Raw genomic sequence first — 16,525 nt, 5'->3', positions numbered from 1 at the left:
TTCCCACCAACAGTACACAAGGTTGTCAGTGTCTCTACATCCTTGCCAACACATGTGACTTTCTGGATTTTTTTTAATAATGGCCATCTTGGGAGGTACAAGATGATATCTCATTGTGGTTTTGATTTCCATTTCCCTGGTGATTAGCACCTTTTCATATACCTATTGGATGTTCGTATGTCTTCTTTGAAGAAATGTCTATTCCAGTCCTTTGCTTATTTTTTAATCTGGTTTATTTGGGCTTTTTGCTATTGAGTTGTAGGTTTTAATATACAGTTGACCCTTGAACAATTCGGGGATTAGGGTCACCAGCTCCCTGCCCAGTCGAAAATCTTTTTTTTTTTTTTTTCTTTTTTTTGAGACGGAGTCTCGCTCTGTCGCCCAGGCTGGAGTGCAGTGGCCGGATCTTAGCTCACTGCAAGCTCCGCCTCCCGGGTTTACGCCATTCTCCTGCCTCAGCCTCCCGAGTAGCTGGAACTACAGGCGCCCGCCACCGCGCCCGGCTAGTTTTTTGTATTTTTTAGTAGAGACGGGGTTTCACCGTGCTAGCCAGGATGGTCTCGATCTCCTGACCTTGTGATCCGCCCGTCTCGGCCTCCCAGAGTGCTGGGATTACAGGCTTGAGCCACCGCGCCTGGCCGAAAATCTTATATATAACTTTACTCCCTCAAAATGTAACTACTTGGAGCCTACTGTTGACTGGAATGTACCAGTCAATTCACATGTATTTTGTATGTTTTTGTATATACCGTATAGAATATATACCGTATTTCTAACAATAAAATAAGCTAGAGAAAAGAAATTTTTTTAAAAACATAAGGAAGAGAAAATATATTTACTACCCATGAAGTGGAAGTGCATCATCATAAAGGTCTTCATCCTCATTGTCTTCCGATTGAGTAGGCTGAGGAGGAGGATGGATTGGTTGTGCTGTTTCAGGGGTGGCTGAGGCTGAAGATATGGACAAGGTGGAAGGGGAGGCAGGAGAGATGGGCACACTAGATATAAACTTCTATTGAAATAAATTCCTAAGTGGATGTGCATAGTTCAAATTCTTGTTTTTCGAGGGTCAGCTGCATGCTGGATATTAATCCCTTTTCATTGACTCAGAGCAGCCTGTGGGAGGCTTAGCTTCAGTGCAAATGGAATTTCAGGGCACCACACCTGAGGTCCTCTTGTCAATTATGCTCATGGCAGCAGGAGCTTTGAATGGCGCATTTCCATGGTCATTACACCTACTGAATCAGGATCTGCAGTTTAACAAAACCTCCAAGTGATTTATGTGCTCACTGAAGAACTTTGAGAAGCGCTTCCCTAGAATAATAATTTGACACTTTGAGGGTCTTCCCCAGAATCAATAAAAATGTTAATAATCAGCATAGAATCTCCTCAAAAATTCACCTTCCTTGGAATGGTGTTTTTTTACAGTTCATTTGAACAGAGTTGCTGTTCAAAGTGAGAACTAGAGCAGATAATTTGTTGTTAATGTGTAACACATGTGCAAAGTGGATCTGGGACCAAACCAAAATTTCCAAGATGTTTGCCTCTTTGCTAAAAGGAGATAGGATAGATGTGATTTACTTCCTTTTGTATTTTAGGGTTCAAGGTCCCTGTGGCAGAGGATTATATATTTCTGTATCTATTGTCTTTTGTTGTTGTTGTTGGTTTTTGGGGGGTTTTTTTTTTGTTTTTTTGGGGTTTTTTTGTTTTTTGATACCAAGTCTCACTCTGTCACCCAGACTGGAGTGCAGTGACACAGTCTCAGCTCACTGCAACTTCTGCCCCTTGGGTTCAAGCAATTCTCCTGCCTCAGCTTCCCAAGTAGCTGGGACTGCAGGCGCCCACCACCATGCCCGGCTAATTTTTTTGTGTTTGTAGTGGAGATGGGGTTTCACCATGTGGCTGGGCTGGTCTTGAACTCCTGACCTCAAGTAATCCACTCACCTCAGCCTTCCAAAATGCTGGGATTACAGGCATGAGCCACTGCACCCAGCCTCTATTGTCTTTAACATGGAGTAAGATATAAATGTGACACTTGCAGTGACAGCTGGAAGTAATCTGTCAGACAAATCTTACTGAATTATGTTTGCTGGTCCATTGCTCAGTAATTTAGAGATTCTCTGTTGGACAGAATGACTATCAAATAAGCCTTGAAACAAGGCCATGTCACCTAATTTAGGGACTTTTCCTTAGGTTTAAAATACCCACACTGTTACATGATCAAGATATTCACACAATCCTCGTGTTATCATCCTCTGAACCACTGATTTCCAGGCAGTGGTCTAGGGACTACTTGGTAAAAATTACATTTTCTAAGTCTACAGTAAGGTCTTGAAGTCAGTATTTTTAAAAAAGCTCTCCACGTGATAAAACTCAAATTTGGAAACCACTGCTCTTAGCTAAAATATATTCAGGATTCAGGTCTATCTCACATAAACATCCTCTGGTAGAGTGGTATTACTTACTCTGAATTCCAAATGCCACTTGTTGCTTGCTTACTAGGGAGTATACTTACATGAAGAGTGAAAAAAGAATTCAAAATTTTCAAATTAAATGTAACATACTTTTATTACTCTCAGCAGTATTTATTATCTTATAATTCAATGTAATTTTTACATCATTGCTTGTTATTTACTAGTGGGCCTATTACACCAAGGCCCGTAGCACTAAACATCTGGCTGTAAATGTAGTTGAACTACCCTCAATCTCAGGCAGAGAAAGTTCCTCTAAAGACAGCCACAGGTGTTCCCTGAAACAGGACTTTCCTAGAAACTGAGTACCTTTGGTCCATTATTTATTCTTTCATGTCTTCATTCAGCAAATACTTATCAAATACCAGCCATTCGATAACTATTTCAGCTATTCCAGGCCACTGGATTCTTTTTTTATTTATTTTTATTTTATTATTTTTTTTCTTTCTTTCAAGACGGAGTCTTGCTGTCACCCAGGCTGGAGTGCAATGGCATGATGTCGGCTCACTGCAACCTCCCCCTCCTGGGTTCAAGCAGTTCTCCTGCCTCAGCCTCCTGAGTAGCTGGGATTACAGGCTTGCACCACCATGTCCTGCTAATTTTTGTGTTTTTAGTAGAGACGGGATTTCACCGTGTTGGCCAGGGTGGTCTCAAACTCCTGACCTCGTGATCTGCCCACCTCGGCCTCCTAAAGTGCTGGGCTTATAGGCATGAGCCACCACACCCAGCCAGGCCACTGTATTCTATACCAGCTGTATGAGAATAAGTAAGACTTAGTCCTTGACCTTAAGGAGTTCACAGACTAGCATAGTAATAGAGGTATACATGTAAATAATTAATTACAACAAAGATATTTGTTCTTGTTGGGCATGGAGAGATGGGGTGGGCCAAGCCCACAGGAGAACCTGGAGAGGGGCCTGGCAGACAGAACAGTACAAATGCATCACATAAGACACCAGTCTGTGCTGCCCTTATCTATCAGACATAAAAGGAATATCTAACTTCTGAACAGATCAAGTGACTACATTTAAAATATAATTCATTATCCTTCCCTGCCATAAGACAAACAAAACCTGCTTCTGTACATGTATTCCTTGACTGGTGACTGGCACTTCATTTTGTGCTGTCTCCCCAGCCAGGAACATGGGAGGCTTCTCCTTCACTCCCTGTAGCCATACAGTAATCAAGAACTGTACATTTAACCTCTATCCCTCTTCTCTCCTCTATCCACTGCTATTGTTGCTGCCTCAGACAAGCCCTCAGGCTTAGACACTGCAGTAGTTTCCCAACTGGTCTCCCTAGATTGAGATCTGCCTCTTTCCAGTACATTCTTGTATCAGTTTAGAACATAAGTGGCTTTACTTCCTGTAGGAAATGATCTAAACTCTTATGTATTGGTTAGGAGTGCTGACACGTAAGCAAGACTGCTTGGATTCAAACCCCGGCTTCATCACTTGATAGCTGCAGGCAGGTCATTTCACCTCTCACACCCTCAGTTCCTTCATCTGTAAAACAGGGGTGGAAGTGGAATCTCCTTCATAGGGTTATTGTGAGGGTTGAGTTAATAGCGTACATGTGACGTTGTTAACAATGCCTGGCACAAAATAAATACACAATGATTATGTTAATCATAGTGGGGTAGCGGGTTAATTCAGTATACATGTCAGGTAAATAAAGTCAACTAGAACTTACTTTGCCGTCTAAGGGCTAACAACCTGAAGTGGGGCAAAGAAGACGAAGAGATAAACAAATTGCTCCATATGATCAATGCTGTTATAATTTTGAGCAAGGTGCCAAAAAATCATTTGGGAATCAGAAAACTATAAAATCTTTTTATCTAAAAATGTCCTATTAAAACTTATTTTCTGGCTGGGTGCAGTGGCTCACACCTATAATCCCAGCACTTTGAGAGACCGAGGTGGGAGGCTCACTTAAGTTCAGGAGTTTGAGACCAGCCAGGCCGGCGAAACCTGGTCTCTACTGAAAATACAAAAATTAGCCAGGCATAGTAACCTGTAATCCCAGCTACTCGGGAGGCTGACGCAGGAGAATCGCTTGAACCCGGGAGGCGGAGGTTGCAGTGAGCTGAGATTTTGCCCCCGCACTCCAGCATGGGCAACAGAGTGAGACTCTGTTACATAGTAACTCAAGCCGGGAAATACAACTTAATACCTCCCAAACCACAAGTTTCTCATGCATGAAATTTGCATAGTCATGATTTTGTTTCTAGACCTTTGCAGTAACCACAGGCAGTTTGGTTCTGGTATGTGTGAATATTTAGGTCCATTCTCTTAGGAATAATTTGAAAAAAAAGAAATTGAGCATTAGACATACAAAAGGGAAAAACAGATGAACCACAGAGGAATAATAGAGAGATTGCAATAAAGCCTTGGGAAAAAATAAGGAAAATTATGGAGATGAACTGTACTCTAGCGATTTTTGGACAATGTGGGCCATTGAGATTTGTATAAGAATTACTATGGGGTATCATGGAGACTGAAGGACATTGGCAGAATACATATAAATACAAAGTAGCTTATAAATGTATATATATAAATTCACAGCACCAAACATACATACTAAAGAAGAAACAGAGTTGGAGAAATGCCATTTGGTACAGGGAGCAGAATAGCATAGTGTTTGAGTTTAGGCTCAACTCGTAATGTTTAGGCTACTGACTAACATTTTGACTTTGAAAAGTTAGTTAAGTTTTCTAAATATTAATTCTCTCATCTGGAAGATTGGATAATAAGATAATTAGAATTAATTAGGAAAATGTCCTAATACACTTTGCAGGTTATTTGCAAATAGCAAGTAGCTGATAAATGTTAGTTATGCTGTTGATGATGATTATAAATACCATAGGCTTGTTTTCAGCAGTCAAACCAGTAAATTTCTATATATCTCAACTAAATTTGTGGAAAGGATGTAATATAGTATTTGTTATTTCCTACACGGCAGGTAATATTTACTAATATTACCTTTATTTAGAATATGCTGCCTTTTGTAGCTATATACTAGTGGATGTAAAATACTATCATAGAGTTTCATAAGTATATTACTTATCTCTCTTTCCCCCATTCTGTTTTTCACATTTGAGTTTAAATTCCTACGAAAGTTAACCTACTACTAAAAAATATAACCTACAACTGAAGAACTGTAGAAATTCCAGAACTCCTTGATTTCATTACCTAATTTAATAAATACAGTAATTGATAACACCAGTTTTGTTAATAGTGCTTCTAAAGGGCTTATGTATTTTAAATAGTCTCCCTGCTGTCATGTATATCCTATGTGTTCTCACCTTATCTGATATTAATTTTGTGAACAAGGATAAACAGTTTGATTTAGCATACTTTAATGTGACTAGAGTATGTTTGAGTGATGTATTAGAAGCCCTCTTCTATGGGACATCTTCCTTCTCCAGCTCAGTTAAGTGACTCCCCCAACCCCTGCTCCTGTAAACCCTGTACATTCTCCATCTCTTTATATTTTTTACTTGTACCTTCAAACAGACTATGAGCAGTTTAACCTTGGTGGCAATGACCATATCATACAACATTGAGCATCTCAGTAGATAGTCAGTTGATTTTTGTTAAGTTAGTGAATGAATGCTGCCCTCTTACATTGCTTATATAATCCTTTTTTTTTTTTTTTTTTTTTTTTTTTTTTGAGACAGAGTCTTGCTGTGTCACCAGGCTGGAGTGCAGTGATGCAATCTCTGCTCACTGAAACCTCCACCTCCTGGATTCAAGCAATTCTCCTGCCTCAGCCTCCTGAGTAGCTAGGACTACAGGTGTGCACCACCACACCCAGCTTATTTTTGTATTTTTTTAGTAGAAACGGGGTTTCACCATGCTGGCCAGGATGGTCTCGATCTCTTGACCTTGTGATCCACCCGCCTCTGCCTCCCAAAGTGCTGGGATTATAGGCGTGAGCCACCACACTTACATAATTCTTAAACCATGGTCACCAGTATACCAGTGACCGATTCAATTAATTCATTAATTAAGAATGCCTTTAAAAAGAAGATAAAGTAAGAAAAATAGGAAACTTTTTTTTTTTTTTAACAGAGTCTCGCCCTGTCACCCAGGTTGGAGTGCAATGGCGCCATCTAGGCTCACTGCAGCCTTTACCTCCCAGGTTCAAGCAACTCTTCTGCCTCAGCCTCCCCAGTAACTGGGATTACAGGCACACGCCACCAAACTCGGCTAATTTTTTGTATTTTTAGTAGAGACGGGGTTTCACCACGTTGGCCAGGCTGGTCTTGAACTCCTGACGTCGTGATCCTCCCACCTCGGCCTCCCAAAGTGCTGGGATTACAGGTGTGAGCCCCCGCACTTATATAATTCTTAAGCCATGGTCACCAGTGTACCAGTGACTGATTCAATTAATTCATAAATTAAGAATGCCTTTAAAAAGACGATAAAGAAAAGAGTAGGAAACTTTAATGGGAGAACTAATATTAACCTAATTCTAAAAATTTGTCTGTGGCATAGTTTTTGGGTCTTTCTTTCTGAAGAAAGTTCTTTTCTTTCTGAAGGTTGTCTGCCCTTCTGCAAATGCCAGAGGCCTTACCCTAGTTTGTTTACCCCAGTTTCCTGATTACTAACTACTAAATAGCCTGTATAAGGTGACAGGTCTAGACGTCCACTCTGGCAGACTAAAGGGGGCTACTGTCACAACTGGCTGTGGTTTTAGGCCCTGAAATGAGAGACATAGACTTTACACACTTCAGCTCTTAAAGATACTGTAGATGATGTTAGGAACAGGCATAATATAGACAGGAAAAATGTTTACCACATTACATATGTCTAGTGATTGAGCAGTCATCTATGTTCACAGAAGCCTGAATACATACTTGTATAATAGGCAAATGATAAACATAAATCAACATAGAAAATTGCCATGAGGGCCACCCAGCACATACTGTGTCTACCCAGTGTGAGAGCTTTGTTCTTCTTTGTGACAAATAATCAAGAAACAGGAAAGAGTTTGCAGGTACGACGGGAAGCAGCTTAAAAGACAGGCCTGGCATCATCTGTAGCCTTAATGTATACCATTTACTTCCCTTGGTGTGATGATTTTCAGCCGTAGGTCACAATTGGGCCTTAGAACCTTAACCCAGAGTGCTGCAGCCTTCCCCCTTGCAAGTACCCCAGGAATTGCTGCCATTGGCCAGCGTCCAAGAAGAAGGCTTGAACAGCTGCCCTGACAAATGGGTTTCCCCTATTCAAGCAAGCAAATGAGGAGTTTGAGCTGCTTTGCAATACTCCCTGCCTCTGGGCTGCAAACGCTGTTTAAAATAATAATAAAGTATCCTACTCTCTAGCACTATGTATTTTTCCTTTTGGAGACATGTAAATATCTTTAGGATGTTTTTAATGCAGGAGGTGGGAAATCATCCATATGAAGAGTTGGTTTCAGCTTTTCTTTCTTTTTTTTTTCTTTTGGTCTCTTCCAGACAGTAAGGATTGTATCCTGGAGCCGCTTTCCCTGCCAGAAAGTCCAGGTGGCACCACCACTTTAGAAGGTTCTCCATCTGTGCCTTGTATTTTCTGTGAAGAACATTTTCCTGTGGCTGAACAAGACAAACTTCTGAAGCACATGATTATTGAGCATAAGATTGTCATAGCTGATATCAAGTTAGTTGCTGATTTCCGAAGGTAAGTTTTGTTTTTGTCCTTAAAAGAATTAAATTTGACCAGGTGTGGTGGCTCATGTCTGTAATCCTAGTACTTTGGGAGGCCAAGGTGGAAGGATCACCTGAGGCCAGGAGTTCAAGATGCCAGCTCTAAAAAAAATTTTTTTAAATTAGCTAGGCTCAATGGCATGCACCTGTAGTTCCAGCTACTTGGGAGGTTGAGGCAGGAGGGCTGCTTGCACCCGGGAGTTCGAGGCTGCAGGGAGTTATGGTTATACCATTGCGCTCCAGCCTGGGTGACAGAATGAGACCCTGTCTCTTAAGAAAGAGAATTAAATGTATTGTTTATTAAAGGAGTGGCATAATCTATAAATAAAATAATTCCTATACAAATATGAAAATTCATATTCATTTTCAGGTTTCTCCTTACACTTAAAAAAGAACGTTACAACTCTTTTGTACTTCTGAGATTTTTTTGTTTTTGTTTTTGTTTTTGTTTTTTGAGACAGAGTTTCACTGTTGTCAGCCAGACCAGAGTGCAGTGGCACGATCTCAGCTCATTGCAACCTCTGCCTCCCATGTTCAAATGATTCTCTTGCCTCAGCCTCCCAAGTAGCTGGGATTATAGGCACCTGCCACCATGCCCAGCTAATTTTTGTATTTTTAGTAGAGATAGAGTTTCACCATGTTGGCCAGGCCTGTCTCGAACTCCTGAGCTCAGGTGATCTGCCCGCCTCGGCCTCCCACAGTGCTGGGATTAGTCATGAGCCACTGCGCCCAGCCAACTTCTTTTAGACTTTAAAAAATATCTTTGCATTATTTTTCTTGCATCTGTAAGTTTGAGAATATCACATACTAATGGTATTTTTTTTGTTTTTTTTTTTGTTTTGAGACGGAGTCTCGCTGTGTCGCCCAGGCTGGAGTGCAGTGGCCGGATCTTGGCTCACTGCAAGCTCTGCCTCCCGGGTTTACACCATTCTCCTGCCTCAGCCTCCCAAGTAGCTGGGACTACAGGCGTCCGCCACCTCGCCCGGCTGGGTTTTTTTTTTTGTATTTTTTTTAGTAGAGACGGGGTTTCACCGTGTTAGCCAGGATGGTCTCGATCTCCTGACCTCGTGATCCACCCATCTTGGCCTCCCAAAGTGCTGGGATTACAGGCTTGAGCCACTGCGCCCGGCCACTAATTTATTTTCTCTAAAGAGATGAACTTTCCAAAGAGTAGGTAATACCCCCTTTGCAGCATTCCATGACATTGTAGATCTTATTGATGTCTCCCAGATTATGTCTCATGTTTTAGGCCATAGACATTCTCTGAGTGGGTCCTTCCAGTAATTCCAGAATAGACTTGGCAACAGGACACTGAAAAGGCAGTGTTTGGGAATGGGATCCTTGGATCCTTTCAAGCCGAAAGGATATTGCCCAAACAAATCTCAGTTTAAGTGTTGTGATGAGGTTGATTCCTTTTATCCCAATTTATAATTTCTGGAAGTAGTTGTCGAAGAGAAATACCTTCCCTATACAGTTACTGAAAGCATTAAATTTGGTGTATCTGGTAACATCCCATTTTGAGGTATTCTGTCCTGATTTCCCCATAAAACATTGTAGTAGCCCAGACATTCAATACCCCTGCATCTAAACTCTGTTTCTCCCAGGCCATATAAAACACTCCTAGCAAACAACTTCTTTCTCACGATAGGTCTTGCAGAACAGCAAGCTGTATTATTAAGAGCTGACTATGAAAGTAGGCAACCTGGGGTTGAGTGCAGGCTTTCACACTTCCTAATCTTGTGATTTCCTGCAAGCTGCCTAACTACTCTAAGCATTGGTTTTTTCATCTATAAAATGAGGGTAACACCAGCCCTCACGGTTATTGAATATTACATAAAACAAAGTATGGAATGTGAGGGCGATCTGGCTGCGACATCTGTCACCCCATTAATCGCTAAGGTTGATTCAACTGATCTGGCTGGCTAAGTGGCTGTCCTCTTCCTCCCTCACCACTCCGTGTTCGTGCCTCTCAAAGCTGTGTTCTCAAAGAGGACAACCATCCCTGCTAGAAGAGGACCAGTCTTTGGTCAAGGTATACGAGTAGCTGCGCTTCCCTGCTGGAACCTCCAGACAAGCTCTCAAGTCCATTTGTAGGAGAACATAGGGTAGTCAAGCTTCCAAGATTCCAGACACATCCAAATGAGGTGCTGCATGTGGCAGTCTGCCTTTCTTTAAAAAAAAAAAAAAGAAGAAAGAAAAAGAAGAATAAGAGTATGTGTAGCATCTGCTAGTGCCTGAGACATAATGTGTACCTGATAAGTATTAGATAAAATGCAAAATTTTATTTGTGTTTTTATTACCAAAGGTATATTTGAAATCTTAGTTTTCCACAACTATTGTTTGAGTCTTCTGTTTGTATTCATGCTAATCTAAAAACCTAATTATCATTTGTAAAATGTAGCTTTTGAGAAAATTTCATTCAAGGTTCTACATAATCTAAACTTTTGGAAGATGGTTTAAGTTGGTATAGCCAGCATACCCACAGAGGTAATGATAACTGTTCTCTAGCCTTCATCTTTGTCCTTATGTTCTTCCCGCTGCCTAGCACCAATACTGAATATTTACTGTGTGCCTTCTGTGTATGTTGCCTTATATCGACTCAGCACTACTATTTTTGAATACATTTTGGTGTTGCCTTATCAGGGAGCAGAGATAGGAGGAGAGTTAATTGAGTGATATATGTTGCCAACTGGTAAAATAAACTAATTCCTTACATGCTTTCGTAGGACATACTCTCTGCTCCTCATTATCATTTGTTATTCTTTATTCTCAATTAAAATATATGTGTGTGTATGTCTTCATTCTCGGAGTATTCTGGGAGCTTTGTTATATATGCAACCCAGTTATGTGTAGTTAGATCTGTTGATTTTGTTTGAGACACTTCTTAGGGTAGAGATCTTCTAATTCATACTCAACCACTGAAAGAAATATTACATGGGTTATTCTTTCCCAAGGCTTCTATTAGTCAGCTTTTCTTTAATGCAAAATCTTTATTTTTCTTTTTGAGTCCTGGCTGGAGTGCAGTGCCACGACCTCGGCTCAGTACAACCTCCGCCTCCCTGGCTCAAATAATCCTCCCACCTCAGCCTCCCGAGTAGCTGGGACTACAGGCCTGCACCACTACCCCTGGCTAATTTTTTATGTTTTTAAATTTTTGTGGCTTCACCATGTTGCCCAGGCTGGTCTAGAACTCCTGGGCTCAAGTAATCCACCCACCTCGCCCTCCCAAAGTGTTGGGATTACAGGTGTGAGCCATCGTGCCTGGCCATGAAACTATTCTTTTATTCCCTTTTATCATATAAACACAAATTGTCCTTCAGGAATTGCAGAAGAATATTATTAACTACCAGTGGTAATTGAATAGTTTAAGATTTTTCTTTCTCCTCTGCCACTGAAGTATGTGAGGAATGTCTGAATCAGAGTTTGTATTCTCCATTGTGCATATGTATCATAGTTAAGTAGCTCTATTTGTACTAATCAATCTGTCTATTTGTATCATTGTTACTAATGTCATTGTCCTATTATCCATACGTGGGCAAGAAAATTGAATTATTTACTAGGTCTTGGGACTTAGGAGTCAGTAATTAAGTGTTGGGATTATTCATGCTTTAAATGCAGATATACAGTAAAATGGATGCTTTAATTAAAAAGAAAAGGATGCATATCTGATATAAGTACTTTCTAAAGCGTATCATTAACATGTATTTGAAATATGGATACCTAGATTTTCCTTGTCAGCTGTCCTTCTAATTAAGTAAAATTTGCACTCTCAGCAAGTAAAAATGTGATTAATTCTAATTGATCAGGCATATATCTGAGTAAACTCTGTTGCTTTTAAATACCTTTGACTATATCCAGTCTTCTTTAGATAATAACCTCCTACTACTTAAGGAAACTAAAAATTCCTCTCCCAAACAATCCAAGTATTGATTGTTATGATCAAAATTAAGTTGGAATCTTCTCAATATCGTGTAACTTGTTTCTAATTTTAGAAGACAAGATATAAGGTATAGGGTTGGGAGGAGGGAACATGAGAAGTTCAGTTGGCATGAACACATTCACTCAGAACTCAAGAAGAATTGTTACTTCTGAGTACATAAGTAATAAAAGTGGTAATAAGAGATGGCCTTACCTGGTGGTTTGCAAGAAGTAAGCTATAAGTTTTCATGCTATATTTGTTTGTTTATGAAACAAAATAACAGTAAAACTTCCTGGGGCAGAAGAAATAAAAACAAAAATAAAAATCTTTCCATTGAGTCCATTTAACATAGTTATTTATACTGAGCTATTTGCTAGCTTTATTCAGTAGATAAAATTGCTCTGGAAAATAAATGTTAACCTCTTATTTCTTACCCTTTTTTATATTAAATTCCACACATTCACTGCTACTTAATTAACAACCATATTTCAAACCTTTTTGCCTATGTCAATAACCATACCAATTGCAGTGGGGCTGGGCGGGCAAGATATTGCAACAGAATTTTTTGTGAGACAATTCCATGAGATGATTTGAAGTTTCTTTGGAAGAAAAAAAGTATTTGCTGATGACCTAGTAATTATTTTTATGGATTTTTAATGAAGTGTGAAATACTTTGATAACTTATCCAAATAGAGTTCCTACCACATGTTATTTCTTAGTGGCCTTTATATATTGAGTAGCTGCAATTGTAGCTTTCAGTAAACTAGAGAAGTAGGAAAAATACAGAAGAGAAGTACTAAGTGATCTCTTAAGTTTGAACAATATGTTCTAGTGAGTGGGAAAAAATGCCACAAGAAGCATGTACTGAAGATCTGCTATCTTTATGCTATCACTCAGTTGATTACAATTTATCTGAATGCCCATACCATCCGAAAGGAAACGTATATATTGACACTTCTTAATTATAAGCTTAAAAACCACTATTATGTGTTTAATGACTAGGATATTTCTTTACTCAAATTTAGACGTAGGTCAAAATATATGTTGTTGTTGATGTCTGTAGTATACCACAGTAAGATATGATGCCTAATTTTACGTTTAATTTGTATGGTGGTTTATGGTTATATTTTACTTTGTAACAGATTTTTTTTTTCTGATGTTGTTGTCACCCAAGTTTTGGTTAGGAAGAGACCAAATGACAACTTTGTTCCTCTTGTACTAACCTATTACCTGCTTTATCCCATGGAAAACACTTCCTATTTGAGGAGGGCAACTGAGGTTCTGCTAGACAGAATCTCCCCGTGATTTTAAGTCAGTTGATGTCAGTAATTTCTTCCCTTGTGCATATCACCTTGAAGTAAACTCTGATGGAAAATAAGTATGTCATGTGATTCTTCTCTTCAGACATTAAAGAGACAGTACTCAAACATAGAAGTTTTTGGAGACTGAGACCCACTGACTATTGGAATCAGGCTCCTGTTACCTCTGTAGAGGAACTTCTCTGCACCCTTTCCTACCCGGTTAAGCAATTCCAAAACAGCCCCAAACAGCTGGTGTCAATTTTCAGCCCTTAGGTAGCAATTTAGGAGCAGTTCAGTCTGAGGGCTGCTGTTAAGTAGTATGCCTTTCGGAAAGGGAAAACATTCTCTTTCTCTTCAGACTTCATTTCTGTACTTCTGGTTCTGCCTTGTCGAAAAGCATTCTATGTGACCTCCTTGGTCTCTGAGGGGAAAAAATGCTTCAAGTCTCTATTACAACTTTAATAGTAGGGGCTCTTTCCTGTCCCTGCCTTCCCTTTTCTGCATTTCTTGTAGTATTTGTCCCCACATGACACTAGAGGAGCTGTGTTGTAGAAGACTGAGTTTGGCCTTGGAGTCAGAGAGACAAAGTTCACATCTCAATTCTAACATTTTAATTGACCTTGGGCAAGTAAGAACTCATTAAATAGTAGCTGCTAATAATTGTCATTATTGTCACTATCATCATTCTTCTCTTCTACCACGTTAGCCACCTATATGTGCCCTCTGACACTATTAATATAACTATTTTGTCTTTTTCATCAAATGTTTGCTAAAATGTTATTGTTTTTGTTGTGTGTCTCATTATTTCACTGGGATAAACATAAATTCTTCACTACCTTAGTCTTATTTAAATATGTTACTTTTTCTTATAGTAATAATTATCATATATTAAACACCCAGAATTTTGGACAGTGTGCTTTACATGCATTATTCTATTTAATTATCAACAATTTATTTTGCATATGAATAAACTGAGTTTCAGAAAGATTAAATAACTTTAAATTCAGGTTCATACCTTTGAATTCAAAGTCCTTGCTTCTCTATTCACCATTGCCTGCCTCTGGGGTGGTAATTAATACATCAACTATGACACTTTGACCACTGTCTTAATTTAAAAAGCAAAACTGCTTCTAGCATAAGATCTGTGCAGATAAGCAAGGAACAGTATTGATTGTCCATTAAGAAAAAGAAAGTCGTTGGCCAGGCACGGTGTCTCTCACCTGTAATCCCAGCACTTTGGGAGGCCAAGGCGGGCAGATAGCTTGAGCTCATGAGTTCAAGACTCGCCTGGGCAACATGACAAAACCCCATCTCTACAAAAAGGAAAATTAGTTGGGTGTCGTGGTGCGTGCCTATAGTCCCAGCTACTGGGGAGGCTGAGGTGGGAGGATGTCTTGATCCCAGGAGGCAGAGGTTGCCGAGAGCTGAGATCACTCTATTGCACTCCAGCCTAGGCAATAGTGCCAGATCTTATCTCAAAAAAAAAAAAAAAAAAAGTCTTTAATAATTCAAAGAGCAGTCTGTTCATGAGGATCCAAGCTCTTACCTGGTCATCTGTTCCACATGGTTTACACAGATACTTTTCTAAGACTGTGAACATTTTCCAAAGTAAAGTAGTCTATGTATTCAAGGAATTATCACTGCCTTTCAACAGGCTGTAGACCCAAAATGGAACCAGTTATATAGGACTGACCACTATTCTCCGTTTTGTCTAGAAGATACCATCCAGATAGTTCTCAATGGAGTGGCAACCAGGACTGACGATCCTCTCCTTGGTGTATTCAAGCAATAGCCATAAGGAACCTCCAGAGGGAACTTGGCCTTCCTGTCTTTTGAAGACAGTTGTCTTAGCACCTGGTTCTGCCATGTATAAATTTGATTAATCGTGAAAATAGATGTCTATATTTCAGTTTCGAAGAATAATCCATCTTCTCTTCCTGGCATCTCTAATACAGGTTATACTGTGTTCCTTCATCCCTGTCACCACTTTGTAATGGAAAATGTGCTGAGGGGGGAATAAGAAAAGGACTAGGATTTTCATTTTTATTCTCTTAAGCCTCCTCTTGTCTTCTCTTTCCCCTTTTTTCCTCTCTACCATGGGGTGGTGGGGAAAGCAACTAGTAAGGAATGGAAAGATAGAGAGACTAGGAGTAGCCATGTAGGAGACTGAGGAGTACAAGGTGTTGAAGCTGGCCCAGGATGGCTAAGGAAATAATGTCCCAGCCTTTTGTAGGTACTTTTTCTCTATTTATCTGCTGTGATGGATCCAATATGCACTTGCCTACTTCTGAGATTCCTAATATGGAAGCCAGTGAGTTAGCCAAAGATTAGGGTACATCATTTATGTATTTGTGGTTTAAGGCTCAATGGGAGCTTAAGATTGCCATTTTAAGATCTCTTAGAATAAAAGTTAGCACTGTTTTATAAGGAAAGCGTTCACCCCTTACCCATCAAAGTTAACAGTACAGTTGTACAGGAGAAGAAAAACTTAAACATGGGATTCTATTTTTATACACTATTCATTGACTTCTTTTTCTTACATATTCTATATTCATTCAGTGTATTTTTATTTGATGTCAGCTCATGTCATGTTTCTCTCTTTCTCCCAGACCGCTCTGTAGCACAGACTTCTAATACACAAATGCCCTTTCCATAGAGCACCATGGTATTGGAAAATTAATGTTAAGAAAAAAATTAATAACAAAAAGGAGACAAAATTGTCTCCTGGGAATTGGGGACTACTTAGAGAACTTTACAGGAATCTTCAAACTCTCTACTTCTTTAAAACATTTACTGTGGACCTATTATATCCAAAACATTCCTAGATGTGCTACGTCAAGCCATTTAAAATGTCCAAATTTCTACTCTTTCCATATTCTTCATCTATTTCAATAAGTCCCATTTCTTTTTTTTTGTTTTGTTTTTTGTTTTTTTTGGTTTTTTTTTTTTTTTTTTTTTTTTGGTTCTTTGGTGTAAGTTACTTGTTTTATCCCTCAGTTGTGTGACCTGATAAATTGGGAGCTATAGAGTCAACCTTTCCTTTTCCTTTCTCTCTATGAAAATAACACTCTCTTCCTGGTACCATTCAATAAATGAGACTGCAATTGCCAATATAAATCTTGTTAGATAAATGGAAAGATGA

General features: G+C 39.4%; 1 protein-coding gene across 2 annotated transcripts in view; it reads left to right on the top strand.

Moving 5' to 3' along the window:
- LOC105475268 (zinc finger protein 277) overlaps positions 1-16,525 on the top strand; it is a 147,782-nt gene that overhangs the window by 77,971 nt on the left and 53,286 nt on the right. The window contains exon 2 of one of the 2 annotated variants that reach the window (XM_011730362.3): positions 7,936-8,137. In XM_011730362.3, the coding sequence (XP_011728664.2) occupies positions 7,936-8,137 (202 nt within the window). The remainder of the gene's footprint in view (positions 1-7,935; positions 8,138-16,525) is intronic. The other variant, XM_011730364.3, reaches the window with a different exon arrangement.

The sequence above is a fragment of the Macaca nemestrina genome, chromosome 4 (genome assembly GCF_043159975.1).
Source record: "Macaca nemestrina isolate mMacNem1 chromosome 4, mMacNem.hap1, whole genome shotgun sequence".
NCBI classification, from domain to species: domain Eukaryota; kingdom Metazoa; phylum Chordata; class Mammalia; order Primates; family Cercopithecidae; genus Macaca; species Macaca nemestrina.
This window is presented reverse-complemented; position numbering and strand designations above follow the sequence as displayed.